Below are 19,220 nucleotides of genomic sequence, written 5' to 3' on the forward strand. Positions count from 1 at the left end.
ATTGCGTTTTTATGCCTCACTATACTGTGACGTTTTGATGCCTTACTATACATAATGTTTTTATGATGTTTTTATGCCTTACTATACTATGACGTTTTATATACCATACTATACTATGACATTTTTTATGCCTCACTATACTATGACGTTTTTATGACATTTTTTATGCCTTACTATACTGTGACGTTTTTAGGCCTTGTTATACAATGAAGTTTTTACTGTACTATTACGTTTTTTTATGTCATAATATAATATGACATTTTTTTGATATTTTTATGCCTTAGTATACTATGGCGTTTTTATGACATTTTTATGCCTTACTTTACTATGACATTTTTATGCCTTACTATACTATGACGTTTTGATGCCTTACTATACAATGACAATTTTTTATGTCATAACATAATTTGACATTTTTTATGCCTTACTTTACTATGATGTTTTTATGCCTTACTATACTATTATATGTTTTTATGTCGTAAAAAAATATGAATTTTTTTATATCTTACTATACAATGACAATTTTTTATGTCATAACATAATTTGACGTTTTTATGCCTTACTTTCGTATGACATTTTTATGTTATTTATGCCTTTCTATGCTATGACGTCTATATGACGTTTTCTATGCTTTACTTTAATATGACGTTTTTATGCCTTACTATACTATTATATTTTTTATGTCGTAATAAAATTTTTTATATCTTACTATACTATGACAATTTTTTATATCATAACATTATTTGACGTTTTTATGCCTTACTTTACTATGACGTTTTTATGCCTTACTTTCTTATGACATTTTTATGACATTTTTATGCCTTACTATAATATGATGTTTTCATACCTTACTATACTATGACGTTTTTTATGCCTTACTATACTATGACGTTTAGATGCCTAACTATACTATGACATTATTATAACATTTTTATGCCTTACTATACTATGATGTTTTGATGCCTTACTATACATACTGTTTTTATGATGTTTTTATGCCTTACTATACTATGACGTTTTTACGTTAATTATGCCTTTGTATACTATGACATTTCTATGACATTTTTATGCCTTACTATAGTATGACATTTTGATACCTTACTATACTATGAAATTTTGATGCCTTACTATACTATGACATTTTTATGACATTTTTATACCTTACTATAGAATGACATTTTGATACCTTACTATACTATGAAGTTTTGATGCCTTACTATACTATGACATTTTTATGACATTTTTATGCCTTACTTTACTATGACGTTTTTATGCCTTACTATACTATGACGTTTTTATCTCTTACTATCATATGACATTTTTATGACATTTTTATGCCTTACTATATTATGACGTTTTTTTTCCCTTACTATAATATGACGTTTTTACGTTATTTATGCCTTTGTATACTATGACCTTTTTATGATATTTTTATGCCTGACTTTACTATGACATTTTTATGCCTATTTATCGTATGACATTTTTATGACATTTTTATGCCTTACTATAGTATGACGTTTTGATACCTTACTATATTATGACGTTTTGATGCCTTACTATACTATGACATTTGTAAGAAATTTTTATGCCTTGCTATACTATGACGTTTTGATGCCTTACTATACATGATGTTTTTATGATGTTTTTATGCCTTACTATACTATAACGTTTTATATACCTTACTATACTGTGACATTTGTTATGCTTTACTATTCTATGACGTTTTTATGACATTTTGTATGCCTTACTATACTGTGACGTTTTTAGGACTTGTTATACAATGACGTTTTTAAGTCTTACTGTAGTATTAAGTTATTTTATGTCGTAATATAATATGAAGTTTTTTGACGTTTTTATGCCTTAATATACTATGACCTTTTTATGATATTTTTATGCCTTACTTTACTATGACGTTTTTTATGCCTATTTATCATATGACATTTTTATGACATTTTTATGCCTTACTATAGTATGACGTTTTGATACCTTGCTATACTATGACGTTTTGATGCCTTGCTATACTATGACATTTTTATGACATTTTTATGCCTTACTATACTATGACGTTTTGATGCCTTACTATACATAATGTTTTTATTATGTTTTTATGCCTTACTTTACTATGACGTTTTATATACCTTACTATACTGTGACGTTTTTATGACATTTTTTATGCCTTACTATACTGTGTGTTTTTAGGCCTTGTTATACAATGACGTTTTTAAGTCTTACTGTACAATTAGGTTTTTTTTATGTCGCAATGCCTTACTTTACCATGAAGTTTTTATCTCTTACTATCATATGATATTTTTATGACATTTTTATGCCTTACTTTACTATGACGTTTTTATGCCTATTTATCGTATGAAATTTTTATTACATTTTTATGCCTTACTATCATATGAGATTTTTATGACATTTTTATGCCTCACTATAGTATGACGTTTTGATACCTTGCTATACTATGACGTTTTGATGCCTTACTATACTATGACATTTTTATGAAATTTTTATGCCTTACTATACATATTATTTTTATGATGTTTTTATGCCTAACTATACTATGACGTTTTATATACCTTACTATACTATGACATTTTTTATGCCTTACTATACTATGACGTTTTTATGACGTTTTGATGCCTTACTATACTATTATATTTTTTTATGTCGTAAAAAAATATGAAATTTTTTATATCTTACTATACCATCACATTTTTTATGCCTTACTATACTATGACGTTTTTGTAACATTTTTTATGCCTTACTATACTGTGACGTTTTTAGGCCTTGTTATACAATGACGTTTTTAAGTCTTACTGTACTATTAGGTTTTTTTTATGTCGCAATATAATATGACTTTTTAAAAATTTTTTAATGCCTTAGTATACTATGGCGTTTTTATGATATTTTTATGCCTTACTTTACATGACGTTTTCATGCCTTACTATACTATTATATTTTTTTATGTCGTAAAAAAATATGAATTTTTTTATATCTTACTATACTATCACATTTTTTATGCCTTACTATACTATGACGTTTTTGTGACATTTTTTCTGCCTTACTATACTGTGACGTTTTTAGGCCCTGTTATACAATGACGTTTTTAAGTCTTACTGTACTATTAGGTTTTTTTTATGTCGCAATATAATATGACTTTTTTTTTATTTTTTAATGCCTTAGTATACTATGGCGTTTTTATGATATTTTTATGCCTTACTTTACTATGACGTTTTTATCTCTTACTATCATATGACATTTTTATGATATTTTTATGCCTTACTTTACTATGACGTTTTTATCTCTTACTATACTATGATGTTTTAATGCCTTACTATACTATGACGTTTTTACGTTATTTATGCCTTTCTATACTATGACCTTTTTATGATGTTTTTATGCCTTACTATAATATGATGTTTTCATGCCTATTTATCGTATGAAATTTTTATTACACTTTTATGCCTTACTATCATATGAGATTTTTATGACATTTTTATGCCTCACTATAGTATGACGTTTTGATACCTTGCTATACTATGACGTTTTGATGCCTTACTATACTATGACATTTTTATAACATTTTTATGCCTTACTATACTATGACATTTTTTATGCCTTACTATACTGTGACGTTTTTAGGCCTTGTTATACAATGACGTTTTTAAGTCTTACTATACTATTACGTTTTTTTATGTCGCAATATAATATGACGTTTTTTTAAAATATTTTTATGCCTTAGTATACTATGGCGTTTTTATGATATTTTTATGCCTTACTTTACTATGACGTTTTTATCTCTTACTATCATATGACATATTTATGACATTTTTATGCCCTACTATACTATGACGTTTTTATGATGTTTTTATGCCTTACTATAATGACGTTTTCATGCCTTACTATACTATGACGTTTTCATGCCTTACTATACATAATGCTTTTATGATGTTTTTATGCCTTACTATACTATGACGTTTTATATACCTTACTATACCATGACGTTTTTATGACATTTTTTATGCCTTACTATACTGTGACGTTTTTAGGCCTTGTTATACAATGATGTTTTTAAGTCTTACTGTACTATTAAGTTTTTTTATGTCGCAATATAATATGACGTTTTTCTTATATTTTTTGCCTTAGTATACTATGGCGTTTTTATGATATTTTTATGCCTTACTTTACTATGACGTGTTTATCTCTTACTATCATATGACATTTTTATGACATTTTTATGCCTTACTATACTATGACATTTTTATGATGTTTTTATGCCTTACTATAATGACTTTTTCATGCCTTGCTATACTATGACGTTTTTTATGCCTTACTATACTATGACGTTTTGATGCCTAACTATAGTATGACATTTTTATGCCTTACGATACTATGACGTTTTTATGATGTTTTTAAGCCTTACTATAATATGATGTTTTTTATGCCTTGCTATACTATGACGTTTTTTATGCCTTAATATACTATGACGTTTTGATGCCTAACTATACTATGAAATTTTTATGACACTTTTATGCCTTACTATTGTCAGGCTCAAGACACGAAGGTTGATCCCAAAAGCACGACCAGAGAGGCAGTTAACAATCAGGCAGTTTATTGATCAAAATCAATGAATCCTGACAACAGCGTTCCAGAAAAACTGGCAAGCCCAATGGAAACAGACAAGGAATCCAATAGGGGAAAAACTGAGAGACGTCGTCAGGCAGGCAGGGTCGAAACACAGACAGGCAGAATCAGGCAACGGTACCGACAGGGAACAGGCAGATCTCAGGAAACGGGTATCAGAAACGGTCTCTTGCCGAATGACAGTCAGGAAAACGCTGGTAAGTCACTCACTGGGGAAGAAAACAAACTGGCAAAGTGCAAAGGGACACACAGGGCATAAATACTGTTGGGAATAACTAGACACAGGTAAAACACATTAGGGAGAAGGCAGGTAATCACACGAGAGGAAGTAAAGACACAAAAGGGAAACTACCAAAATAAAACAGGAAATGACAAGACAGACATAAAACACTAAGGCCTGGGGACCTGGGATGATGTTTTTACGCTATTTATGCCTTTCTGACGTTTTAATACCTTACTATACTATGACATTTTTTATGCCTTACTATACTATGACGTTTTTATGACTTTTTCTATGCCTTACTATACTGTGACGTTTTTAGGCCTTGTTATACAATGACGTTTTTAAGTCTTACTGTATTATTAAGTTTTTTTATGTCGTAATATAATATGACCTTTTTTTGATATTTTTACGCCTTAGTATACTATGGCGTTTTTATGATATTTTTATGCCTTACTTTACCGTGACGTTTTTATGCCTTGCTATACTATGACGTTTTTTATGCCTTACTATACTATGACGATTTGATGCCTAACTATACTATGAAATTTGTATGACATTTTTATGCTATGACGTTTTGATGCCTTACTATACATAATGTCTTTCTGATGTTTTTATGCCTTACTATACTATGACGTTTTTTATGCCTTACTATACTATGACGTTTTTATGACATTTTATATGTCTTACTATACTATGATGTTTTGATGCCTTAATATACTATGATGTTTTTACGCTATTTATGCCTTTCTATGCTATGTCGTTTATATGACCTTTTTTATGCCTTACTATACTATGACGTTTTTAGGCCTTATTATACAGTGACATTTCTAAGCCTTACTATACTACTAAGTTTTTTTATGTAATAATATACTATGACGTTTTCATGCCTTACTATACTATGACATTTTTATGCCTTACTATACTATTACGTTTTTTTTATGTCATAATTTAATATGACTTTTTTATGCCTTACTATACTTTGACGTTTTTATGACGTTTGGATGCCTTACTATACTATGACGTTTTTATTTTTTAATATACTATGACGTTTTTATGCCTTAATATACTTTGACGTTTTTATGACGTTTTTTAAGTCTTACTATACTATGATCTTTGATGCCTTAATATACTATGATGTTTTTACGCTATTTATGCCTTTCTATGCTATGTCGTCTATATGACGTTTTTAATGCCTTACTTTACTATGACTTTTTTATGCCTTACTATACTATGATGTTTTTAGGCCTTATTATACAATGACTTTTTTATGCCTTACTATACTATGATGTTTTTAGGCCTTATTATACAATGACATTTTTAAGCCTTACTATACTATGGCGTTTTTATGACGTTTGGATGCCTTACTATACTATGACGTTTTTATTTTTTAATATACTATGACGTTTTTATGCCTTAATATACTATGACGTTTTTACGTTATTTATGCCTTTCTGTCCTATGACGTCTATATGACATTTTTTTGCCTGACTATACTATGAAATTTGTATGACATTTTTATGCCTTACTATACATAATGTCTTTCTGATGTTTTATGCCTTACTATACTATGACGTTTTTTATGCCTTACTATACTATGACGTTTTTATGACGTTTTTTTATGTCTTACTATACTACGATGTTTTGATGCCTTAATATACTATGATGTTTTTACGCTATTTATGCCTTTCTATGCTATGTCGTCTATATGACGTTTTCAGTGCCTTACTTTACTATGACTTTTTTATTTTTTAATATACTATGACGTTTTTATGCCTTAATATACTTTGACGTTTTTATGACGTTTTTTATGTCTTACTATACTATGATGTTTTGATGCCTTAATATACTATGATGTTTTTACGCTATTTATGCCTTTCTATGCTATGTCGTGTATATGACGTTTTTAATGCCTTACTTTACTATGACTTTTTATGCCTTGCTATACTATGACGTTTAGGCCCTATTATACAATGACCTTTTTATGCCTTACTATAGTATGACGTTTTTAGGCCTTATTATACAATGACATTTTTAAGCCTTACTATACTACTAAGCTTTTTTATGTAATAATATACTATGACATTTTTATGCCTTACTATACTACTAAGCTTTTTTATGTAATAATATACTATGACATTTTTATGCCTTACTATACTATGGCGTTTTTATGACATTTGGATGCCTTACTATACTATGATGTTTTTACGTTATTTATGCCTTTCTGTCCTATGACGTCTATATGACGTTTTTTATGCCTTACTATACAATGACATTTTTTTGCCTTACTATACTATTGCGTTTTTATGCCTCACTATGCTCTGACATTTTTATGCCTTACAATATTATGACAATCTTTTATGTCATAATATAATATGATGTTTTTTATGCCTTACTATACAATGACGTTTTTACGACGTTTTTAAGCCTTACTATACTATAACGTTTTTATGCCTTACTATACTATCACGTTTTGATGCCGTGATATATTATTACATTTTCATGTTATTTATGCCTTACTATCCTATGATGTCTATACGAAGTTTTTTATGCCTTACTATACAATGACGTTTTTATGACGTTTCTAAGCCTTACTATTCTATATTATTTTTATGACTTACTATACTATGACATTTTGATCCCTTTTTATACTATGACTTTTTGATGCCTTACTATACTATGACGTTTTTACATTATGTATGACTTAGTATCCTATGACGTCTATATGACATTTTTTATGCCTTACTATACCCTGACAACTTTTATGTCTTTTAATGCATTACTATACTATTGTGTTTTTATGCCTCACTATGCTCTGAAATTTTTACTGCTTACTATACTGTGTAAATTTTTATGCCGTACTATTTAGTTTTCATGCTTTTTATATATTATGACATTTTAATGCCTTATACTGTGAGTTATGACGTATATACATGACATATTTGTCCCTTTATAAAGACTGTCATCTATAAAAGGATATATTATTATGACACATATACATTCCATGGATATATGAGGAAGTTTATTACATACATGAAATACTCATATTAATATGTGCATGCTCATTAAAATTCTTTATTTTTGTATATGATTTTCTTAACAATTTACCTTTAACCATACATGTGTGTCTTGTACATTTACATATATAATGAATATATACTGACAGGCTTTGTGATGGATATATATTTATTCAACATTTGACTATTCATATTAAAACCTATAATAAAAACAGACATACTAAAATGCATGTTTCTATTAGCTAGACATTTATATGATATTATTCCAATTTGTAACAGGTTTCACATGTAATTTTTTACATATATAGGCTAAACTGTACATACATATATGGTTTTACTTCATATGTACATATATTTCATACAGTACCTGGAGATTAAACACTTGTACATAGATTAAATTTGCGTATGGGCATTTCTGTATGTTAATTCAGATCTCATATGTTAATAAACCGTTTGGTCGACAGCATTAAAAATTCAAACAATTAAATTCTGCCCAGGGCCCCATGAAGGCTTGGGCCAGCTCTGGGTATTATTATTTATTTATTCATTCATTCATTCATTCATTCATTTATTCATTCATTCATTCATTCATTCATTCATTCATTCATATTCATTCATATTCATTCATTTAAAAGCCATATTATCAAAGACCTTAACCGGGTCCTGTCACTTCATATCTTACAAACATTAACGTCATTTACGTTCCTTGTCACCGATTATTTGGGAAAAAAGCAACACATAGAAGAGTATGTGCTCTTACTTTTAAAAGCAGAAATGGTATCGTCTGTAGGTGATTTTCGTGTTTTCACGAAAGTGGCCGAGTTATACAAGTCACTTTTGGTTCAGACTGACTGAAAGTTTGTTTCAGAACTCCGTGTGTGTAAAATTGAAATCCACAAGCGTAGAATTTAGATCAACTAATGCTTTTTCGTTTCACAAATAGAAAATGTCACAAATGTCTGTTTGAAAGTTGTAAATGTAAGGAAGAATTTCACAAATGCTTTTCATTTATTTGTAAATTAATTGAATTAATTCACAGAAATAATTTTGATAAGATATTTTTGTGAATTTGCAAATTTATTTTTTGTAATTGTGGAAGGTGTTTTATATTTACAGATCACACATTTTACACGGATTGTTGATCTGTTCACACAAATAATACTGCAATAAATCTACCTCGATATGGAAGTGTCAAGTATTTTTATTCCAGTTAATTTTATGGCTTTGAAGGACTTCTCTCCCCACGACTAACCCAGAGGTACCTTGGATTGATGCAAAAAACCTTTAATTCTGTGGCTGCTTTGTATCTTTCCTTCTTTCTAACCTGCATTGTTTCTTGGCACTGTCGCACTTAACGTGAAAAACAAGGATTACATAAAGTTATAAAAGCTTATGTATTTCCACAGTGCATGCTCAAGCTCCTTACACCTATCAGAACATTGTTCCGTCCCAGCTCCAACCAAAGGCATGCTCTGATGTCTTGATTGGAAAAGAGACACTAACTGTTAAGTTTCACTCTTTTCTTAGAGACACAACTCTCCAGACAAGTGTTGTCCCAGAGTAAACCAGGTATCAACTTTTGCTTTTATCTTATTTCTCCCTCTGGTAATGGCAGCAGTTCACTGTTTTATTGTTATATACTCTTATTGTTGCTGGCTGTTGGGGTTTATTTATTACCCTCAACTCAAATACTTTTAGCCTTTCCAAGCCTTTTAGCGTGTATATGGCCTCTAACCTGGAAAAAGTTTTTGTTCTGCAAAAACTCATCCTGCAACATTATTCCTCTCTCTGTTGAATTGTTCCATTAACCCCTGTGCCACAACTGACCTGCTCTGTCCTGTTCCAGGGTTAATCGTTCAGTTGTGGTGGCTATGTAGGCTATCAAGTTGTGATCAAGTAACAGATGTTAGGGCCATTGCTATATTTGGACTAATGGTCCAGTGTGTGTTTTAGGGTCAATTGAGTGTCCTTATTGCCCATTTAACTGTTGCGTAGTGTTTGACCCAGAAACAATTACAGCACACTGTCACAGTACGTTGGTTACGCCAGAGAACGTGAATGAAGCTGTGTGGTGTTTTGGCTGCTATTGATGTCGGTTCGAGTTCATCGGGTGTTTGGCTGTTAGCCTTTCATTTTAGCGCACATGAGTTCATGGAGAGGATCTTTACTGACACAGCCAGCACTTACAATCTGATATTGTGTCATTGCTGTACAACATGTTCAATACGGGGCCTTACACTGCTTATATAATGTAGACTGCAAAGCTTGCAGCACAACTAATTGTAAGAGTATCAATGATTCTGAGTAGCTTTTAATGTATTTTTTAAGTATTTCCATTTACTTGCGATAAATATCTTTCATTACAAATTTGGAATAGAAGTGTTACTGGAGTCCCTCAAGACTGACTGAAAATGAGCCATAATGTCTGCTATCTGAAAGTATAATCAAAATTTTCAGTAATAGTTATATAATTTTTATCTCCCTCTGTTGAAATCACATTTGAATGGGCTGAGAATTACCGTTGCCATTCTGTAGAGATAAATAATTTAAAAGAACACTAGTGTTACTGCCATGCTAGACGTCTTAAGTGACATTTTAATAGCCCACAGGAACCATAGAGGCCTTCCCTTACATTACATATTGGTGTGAGGATTTTTAACATTTAGTGGAATTAAATGCTGCTTTGATTTCATGTCAAAAGCGAGCAAGAGAGAGAGAGAGAGAGAGAGAGAGAGAGAGAAATACTAGTAGGGAAAAGCCTTGTGATTACCCTTTATAACTGTTACAACTCTCACACACACTCCATGATGCTTCTTTTCTTGCCCACTTGTTTCAGTCTTTATTTAACAATGGTACAATGTATTCAGAGCATCTCATGACCTTCATCTCTTGTACACATTAAGATTGCACAGATATTTAAATGCTGGATAGACTAACTAACCCTATTAAATGCCCAACAATGCTCAGTATCATTTGCTCTGATATGCATCATCAGCACATAAGATGCATTATGGAAGCTCATTACATATGCTCAACACATCAGCTGATCCAACAACTGTGTGTGAGATTAATGAAGTGTTGAGAAAAACATCAGTGTGTATTTGTGTTATCAGTGTGTTTTGGTGCCGGACTTTTGACTGTATGTATCAAAATGATAAAGGGAAGGTGCTAAAATCTAACACTCTAATACTGACAGCAGATACTGTATTTAAGGTAAACACAAGAAACTTGTGCTACAGAAAATGGACCAGACTCAGTGAATAGCTCCCTAAGCTTAACATGTCCTATGATAACTATTAATTTAGCTATACAGACTAATGAGAGTGAGTGATAACTAACATGTCTTTGGGGTCATCAGGTGGGAACCTCCTTTCACCAGTGTTTCGTCTAGTTGGTCCCACGACACCTCCAGGAGGCTAGACAGTGATCACTGGCGTCCCAGAGTCACTCCCCTAATGCCAGCCATCACTGCTCCTCACACCATGACTATTTTCTTTATCTTGCCTATGCTACCACAAACAACACCATCATCAACTCTGACAAAACACACTAGCAGATTCAGCAAACAAAAACTCCCCTAACCAGTTGGAGAAAGTGGCAATTTTTGAATGAGGGAGGTAGAGTCCAGGAGAGATGCCTTTTTGAGCTAAACTCTCCCCCGCCGGATTAGGCTGTGCTCTACCTCCCCCTACTCCCCCACTCTCCAAGACAATGAGGGAGGTAGAGTCAGGGAGAGGTGCCTTTTTGGTTTAGCCCCCCCCCCCACTCTACAACACCACACCATTCAACTCACCTAAAACAAGCAAACTCACCTTAACAGCCAAAGACACACTACAAACCAATTCAAACAATACAAGCAAACAATACAGGCCACCTCACCTGGACTAACCGCATGGTCTCAAAGAGGCTCACACAGGCCACATCCCCCACTTAAAAAAACTTCCTCTTCCTGGATTTCTTCCTTGCTTCTCCCAAGAGTCTGTCTATCCTAAGTGCTCCCCCTGCTGGGCCCCCAGCTACCATTATATGTGTATTAATCAAATAAGCTATTTTTCTTTTGTATTATTAATTTTACTATTATTATTGTGTATTTTTCCCTGGTATTGCTATGGTTGCTGTGTATGATGTTTGAAAACTTGTTTTTTGGGTTGTTTTTAAATGGAATTCAACACACTGTTCCACAGCTATCACACAGACTTTACTATTCCCAGCACAAATAAACACATGAAATAGATCCTGTCTACTTACTGAGAACTTGACATTTGTGATGTACAGTCTCAACTTGCCATGATAGGTATTATCAATCATCATGAAAAGGCTACAAGACGTCCCTGTACTCTGCTAGCATATTGTACATGCTTCTGTTTTTTTACTTTTATTTGTCACAGTGGGCCAATCCAAAGTTTGATCAGTTGTGTAGAGCACTAGACGCTGTGTTTGAATATATTTTTTTCCTGTCCTTTGTTCCAGGGGATGAGAAAGGCCGGTGTTTTACCATAGAGTACGTGATGCCCACTAATGTCCAGATGACCTCTGAGTCCACCGTTAGTGTCCTCAGTAAGTAACTATTAACACTTCACTATTATATGCATGATGCTTCAGTGTGATGAAACTGTTCAGGCTCTCAGTGTTTAATTTGAAATGAACAGAAGCGGCAGCTAGAGGCACAATGGTGAAAGATCAAGCTACTGTAAAGCAGGAATAAGCAGCTAAACTGGACACTTATAACAACACTAATGAAAAAATAAAAACTTAAGGTCCTTTTAACCCATACACATTTTGTTTTCACACATATTATTTGATATAGAACATTTTGTGTAATGTATGTTCATTCTGTTCACTCCAAGAAATTGGCTCAAGTCTGCCAGCTAGTTTTAGTGCATTTGTTTTGAGTGATCCTAGAATCTGCAGAAGAAATTGGGGGAGGAAACCCAGTTTTAGCACACTAAGAGGAAAAAAATAGACCCTTGCTCAAGGATGTGAACATGGGGTCTAGTAATTTTCACTGCAGTAGTGAGTCTTGCTGGTTGGTTGGGCGCCTGAACAATGGGAAGTGGGGAGATAGCCTGGGCCTCTACGCCCTCCCAGTGAACCTCATTGCTGGCAGGTTGAAGTGTCTGTTACCACCATGTGTCACTGAGGGAGCTCATGTCTGTCAGCAGCCCTTCCCAGGCTAATGGTAGGGTGAGTGTTGACAATAGTGTTGACATTTGATTTCGTTAAGCCAAGTCCAAAGTCATCATATACATGACCTCAGTCTGACCCGAGCACATGTCACATGACTCGGGTCCATACCTCTGCACTACGCTGTCATCTCTGCATCAGAGTGTATGTGGTTTATGCTATTCCTAGCCCAATCCCCACGGCCAGTCCACTCAGGATAAGAGCTGGAATCGTTTGAAATATTTAAGGTTGCCATTTTCATTTTGTAGAGACCCCCTTGCAGCGGTAACATGCATGGATACACATGAGTACTACAAGCGTGCAGCCAAGCAGTCAGCACTACAGAGGGTGATGTGTCAACTTCAGATCTCACATCCCTTGAGTCTTCAAGCTGTAGTCCATAACTTTAAGGAAGCTCACACCAAAGCAAAGATGACTGAGCATCTCATCCAAATTGTGACAGTAGTTCCATTTACTAGCTTTTCCCAGAGCTTTTAAGCATTACTCTTCATTTTTCTAAGTGGATGGAGTTTGCTCAGTTGTTATTAAGTGACTTAAGTATGGAACCTTTGGATGAGAGGTGGTCACTGATGGGGGGAAAATTGAAACCCTTGTTTCTGTTCAAAGATGGTGAAAGACTTGAGTGCGGCCATCATAATAAATACCTCCAAAGGTAAATTAGATAATCAGCTAGATATACATGTAGAGATTGCGTGAATTCCAAGTAAAGAAGAGTACATCTGACAAAGGAATAAGAAATGAAGAAAATAGATGCAGTAAGGATTTACATAGGCAGTTATTATAAGACTTAATTGGTTCCTTTCTAAAAATGTGATGAAAGTTAAAATGCAGAAAAAATGGTGCTGATAGTGATCTTAGTCCAGTGGTTGTGCCTTAAATTACAGTATGTAATAACTTATTCTTACCAAGGATGCACCACTGGATCTTCCGTCATCATTTTGCTTCTGAATTCAAACTCCTCTTGAATTTTCCCATGTTTCAGACTCAACGTGAATCCAAAAAGACTCACTGTTGTTTTTTTCATGCTTTAGATACTGCTGGTTGTCTACAGTAGATTGTAACTGGCAAATTTACCACACAATCCAAACTTTACCCAACCAATTAAATAACCAGTTCCATTAAGGTTATAGCCTCAGACATCTGGTCCACTTAGCTGGAAGGGTGACATTTTGTGTAATGGAGAACACAATAGGGGTCTAGAAACAAGTACCACAGACTCCCATTACTTCTGGGAGGTAGTACACCATTTGCGCACAGTAGGGAGGTCCAGCACCATCTTAATATACGGAGCCATGACCTAAACCCATGAAATGCCAACTCCATGAAGAATAACAACCAACCTCAGTAGACAACCTCATGCTGCTACTCTAAGAGGAAAACCTTCCATTAAAAGTTTGTCACAGATGAAAGTACAAAAAAACAAAACAAAAAAAGAACAAAACAGTATTAAAAAACAAGTTTCTCATTCAGTCTCACTCAAACCGATCAGTTCCTCTCTTTCTTCATCCTGGTTCTCTTCTCTCATTTCAGAGATGATCCGCTCTGCCACTCCGTTCCCTCTGGTCAGCCTCTTCTTCATGTTCATTGGTTTTGTACTCAGTAACATCGGCCACATCCGACCACATCGCACCATCCTGGCCTTCGTTTCTGGAATCTTCTTCATCCTGTCAGGTACTTGGTTTGGCTTGAATGTGATATGTCCATTTGAGAAGGTGAACTCATGTTACAGAGTTGCTTCAGGTCCGATCTGTGTCACCTAGATGTAAGAAGAGAACACAGTGAAACACACACTGTTATTGTTCTAATAAAACCTGTATTTACTTGAAGCACAGTTTTATTAATGGCAACAAGAGTGATGCTAATCATCCTGTATACCAATATATTTTTAGAATCTACTTCTCCACCCATAGTCATCAGAACTCTCTCTGCCTCCCACAGGTCTATCTCTGGTTGTTGGTCTGGTCTTGTACATCTCCAACATTAATGATGAAATGCTGAACAGGACCAAAACTAATGAGGCCTACTTCAGTTACAAGTACGGCTGGTCATTCGCGTTCGCTGCCATCTCCTTCCTGCTCACTGAGGTAACGTCACAATGGGAAATTAGGATAATGTAATATTGTATCTCACATTTCACAAGCATGTATCAAATGAACCCTTTCAACTTTTCATACCTAAGTAAACCATCATTTTTTCTCTCTTATCTGTTATGTTCTGGATTACATAACATTTTAGATTTTAAGCATTCAGCTGGTTCTCATTTATGTTCAAATTAATAGCTGAAGACACCAGTCTCTCTCCTGTCCTAAAACCACTCTTCTTCATGTGAGAGATGTTATCCATCATTATGACCACAGGGCAGAAAATAAATGCATCAAACACGAGGTCTATCTTCAAATCCTGTCCTTCAGATATGTATTGGAAACAGGAAACAGGACTATGGAAACAGTCCCCATTATACATGATAATTTAGGGTTAATAAGCTGTGATTCATTTTTTTTATTCAGTGTCTTTTGTGGTTAATCGATTCTGCTTTTGAACAGAGAAGTGTGCGAGTTGCCTTTGGTGCTGTCAGTCATTCCCGATAATGTGACTGTGACACTGACAGGGAGTTCATTATGATCTCATTTAAAGAGCAGGGACAAAAAGAGAAACAAGAAAAAAGTCCACACACATACAGCATGGACATACTGTACATGCACTTGCAAGAACACATTTAACTGAGCCATGATTTTTGTGTTCACTGTAGGGGGATGAGTTTTTGATTGATTGAGGATTATAGGGCAAACTCATTAATAATCAAATAATTTACATAATTTATGAAATAATTCATTCTAAAACACAACATAATAGAATTTTATAGTTTGAACTGACCTGTATTTTCTGACATGAATTTTATTTTACACTTGTACACGTGTGACAGTAAGAGAGACTGGTTAATGATGCCGACCATTAATATTGTATGGCTAATCTATCACAACCCATTTTTTCCTATTCATAACAGAAACATAAGTATAATGATGTTACCAAGCAAGAGTAAACTTTGTGTCCCTTTGCCCCTTCATCCCCCCTCCAGACGGCGGGTGTAATGTCGGTGTATCTGTTCATGAAGCGCTACACAGCAGAGGAAATGTACCGGCCCCATCAGGGCTTCTACCGGCCTCGCCTCAGCAACTGCTCCGACTACTCCGGCCAGTTCCTCCATCCAGACGCCTGGGCCGGGCGAGGCCGCAGTCCCTCCTCCATCTCCTCCGAGGCCTCCCTCCAGATGAACTCCTCCAACTACCCTGCCCTCCTCAAGTGTCCAGAGTACGAACAAATGTCATCCTCACCCTGCTGAGGCCAAGGATGAGTAGTTGTGTTAGCACCGTAGGTGTCAATTTGATCTGCCTGGAATTTGGCATAAAATTTTCCAATAATTTGATATTTTTCAGCTTGAAACACAACAAGTCCCTTATGACCTGATTCTCTCTACCCTCCCTACTGCTGATTTTTTAGTTACACCTTTTGGTTCTGTGGGGAGTAGAACATATGGCAAACCTGAAGATTAGCAAGTTCACGTTATTCTCAGCTGACCTGTCTTGTTCCAGGGAGAGCTGTTAGACAATAAGAGAAGAAAGAGTTTGACAAGATTGTACTTTTATGTGCTTTTTCTCTAGCTTTTAGTGACGGGTGACTGGCCATCTGCTGAACTGACCATGGTAGGGTGAAGTCATCTGAGAGGAGTAACTTCGTGTAGCTTCAACCTGTAATGAGCGAATCCACTATTCGCCTGTAGTACTGCCACGATCCTGATAGCTATATGACAGAATTACATGCTGTACATTTGCAGACATGGAGAGTTCAAAAACGGGATTAGAATTGAATAGGCAACGACAGTCGGGTGACAAATTAAAGGAAAAAACAGAAAAATTAGTGGAGAAACAGGATGACAATGCCCCCATGCACAGGGCACGAGGGGTCATTGCTGTGGCTTTCACAGTCACCAGATCTCAACCCAGTTGAACACCTATGGGAGATTTTGGACTGACTTGTTAGACAGCACTCTCTACCACCATCGTCAAAACACCAAATGAGGGACTGTTTTTAGGAAGAATGGTGTTCATCCCTCCACTAGAGTTCAGAGACTTGTAGAATCAATGTCATGAAGCACTGAAGCAGTTCTGGCAGCTTGTGGTGTCCCAGCACCTTACTAAGACATGTTATGTTGGTTTTTCCTTTAATTTCCCACCCGTCTGTTTGTGCAATGAATGCAGAGTCTGCACATGTTTTCAAAACCAAACACTGCAGTAGGTTCAGAAAGCAGAAAATAGCCAATTACATCACCTTGGTGTAGAAGAAACAGTGGTTCTGGACAGAATGTTCCATCAATTTGATTATAAGATTGTTGCTCAAATTGTGCAGACCTCTGATTTATAAATGTTACAATGAAAATTTTAATACTAATTTTGTCTACAAATTGCACATGTGCACCAGCTGTTTGACTGAGCACAAGCAAGTTTAACTCACATCCTCAGTTGTCACTATTCAGGTGCAGCACGCTGCACAGAAAATGGCTTGTTGGTGTAATACACTGTAGGGATTCTCCTGCACATCGTAACAGTTTAAGACATGTTTCTGTGAAATCAGGAGCCAGAGCTCTGCTTGAATTTTCAGTCTTCAAGTGTAGAGCTTATGATACACATGATGAATGTGAATTTCAACCATTCTAATAGATGATTTTAATTGACACACAATTTTGTAAACAAAGTGTTTGACTGGGGTTACATTCTGGGAGAGTTGGGTTTCTAACAGATGGTGTTTGACCTTCCACGTCAACCTCACTTCTTTCTCATCCTTCAGCAGTTTAAGTGTTGACACCAAAGGAAATGTTTGTATTATAGGCTGCTAGTCCAGACATATGACATACTTTCTATTTAAATGCCTAAATCTGAATATGCTAATGGTTATATAAACTTTTGAGTGTATTATTATAAAATCTTGTAAACAAAATCAAAAATAATGTCTTATTTACCCCCGTGACTCATCATTAATAACGACAAGGGACTGCTTTGAATCCGTGTTTCAAACAATGCAGATGTAAAACAGAGAGAACATATGATTCGTGTATACAGTGGTCCTCTTAGTAATTAGAGTAATTAAATATAGAAAGTGTGTGCATTACTGCTTGATTATGCTTATCAGATTTGAGTTGTAAAAGGTTAGAAGTTTAAATAAAGACAGGAGAAGATGGACTTTGTGTGGTTATACTGACAGGGAATTTGAGTGAGTCAGGTTGTATGAAAGACTATTTTGATACAGAGCCATTGTGAATGTATAGATGTACTGAAGGAAAACACTGCTAAATGAGAATAAAGTACCTCTCCTATAGAGATATATTAACCTAAATTATAGATCAATATTTTTCTAATTATCCCTCTTATAATGACAGAATATTCTTAGATGTTTGACCTACAAATATACTGCAATCCTTAGTGTGCCAAGGAAAAAGTTGTATCCAGGTTAAGTGGCAAAGTATTGAATATATACATTTCATGCAGCGTTAAGTGTGAGTAAACATATTACAGAGAAACATTTTTGTCTTGTGCAATACTTTTATGTTAGTTTGATATATTACTAAAATTATAATTATTGTTAGTATTTCATGTTGCATGGTGTGAATTCCACATATTATTAATGGCATGCAACATTTCATCACTGCAGAACGTGTAAACAAAACATAGCTTCTTAAAACCAATAAACACAACCTGTGCCAAGCTAAACTGTCACTCTTAAGCACTATTCTGATACATAGACCAGTTGTATTTTGTTTATTTTAAACACTGTAAATATGAGATCATCAGTGTGTATATAGACTCTAATACTTTTTGTATAGATGGCAGTACATGTAAAATATGGTAGTCCTGTTTTTGGGTAGATTCATCTGCAGTATATGTGACAGCTGCTTCGCCTCCTTCCTCACATTGAGAATGTGAGCTTTTGCATAATGTTATACTTACATAAATGTAAAGTATTCAGATGGTGTCATTGTCATACATGAAATGTCAATATCTGTGTATTTTTACAATCAGAGTCACTTTCATGGTGTGAAATGTGCAATGGAATATGTATACTCAAAGAAATAAAGTTTAATGGGATTTGATTAACAATGA

General features: G+C 34.3%; 1 protein-coding gene across 1 annotated transcript in view; it reads left to right on the forward strand.

The window, feature by feature from the left end:
• Positions 1 to 19,220, forward strand: part of LOC111659673 (voltage-dependent calcium channel gamma-5 subunit) — a 33,038-nt gene extending 13,818 nt beyond the window's left edge. Inside the window, exons 3-6 of the mRNA XM_023412670.2 lie at positions 12,355 to 12,441; positions 14,599 to 14,739; positions 15,007 to 15,152; positions 16,145 to 19,220. Of these exons, the coding sequence (XP_023268438.1) occupies positions 12,355 to 12,441; positions 14,599 to 14,739; positions 15,007 to 15,152; positions 16,145 to 16,408 (638 nt within the window). The 3' untranslated portion in view covers positions 16,409 to 19,220. The remainder of the gene's footprint in view (positions 1 to 12,354; positions 12,442 to 14,598; positions 14,740 to 15,006; positions 15,153 to 16,144) is intronic.

This window comes from Seriola lalandi, unplaced genomic scaffold (genome assembly GCF_002814215.2).
Source record: "Seriola lalandi dorsalis isolate HSWRI2012SDOR001 ecotype SW California unplaced genomic scaffold, Sedor1 jcf7180002054486, whole genome shotgun sequence".
Taxonomy (NCBI): domain Eukaryota; kingdom Metazoa; phylum Chordata; class Actinopteri; order Carangiformes; family Carangidae; genus Seriola; species Seriola lalandi.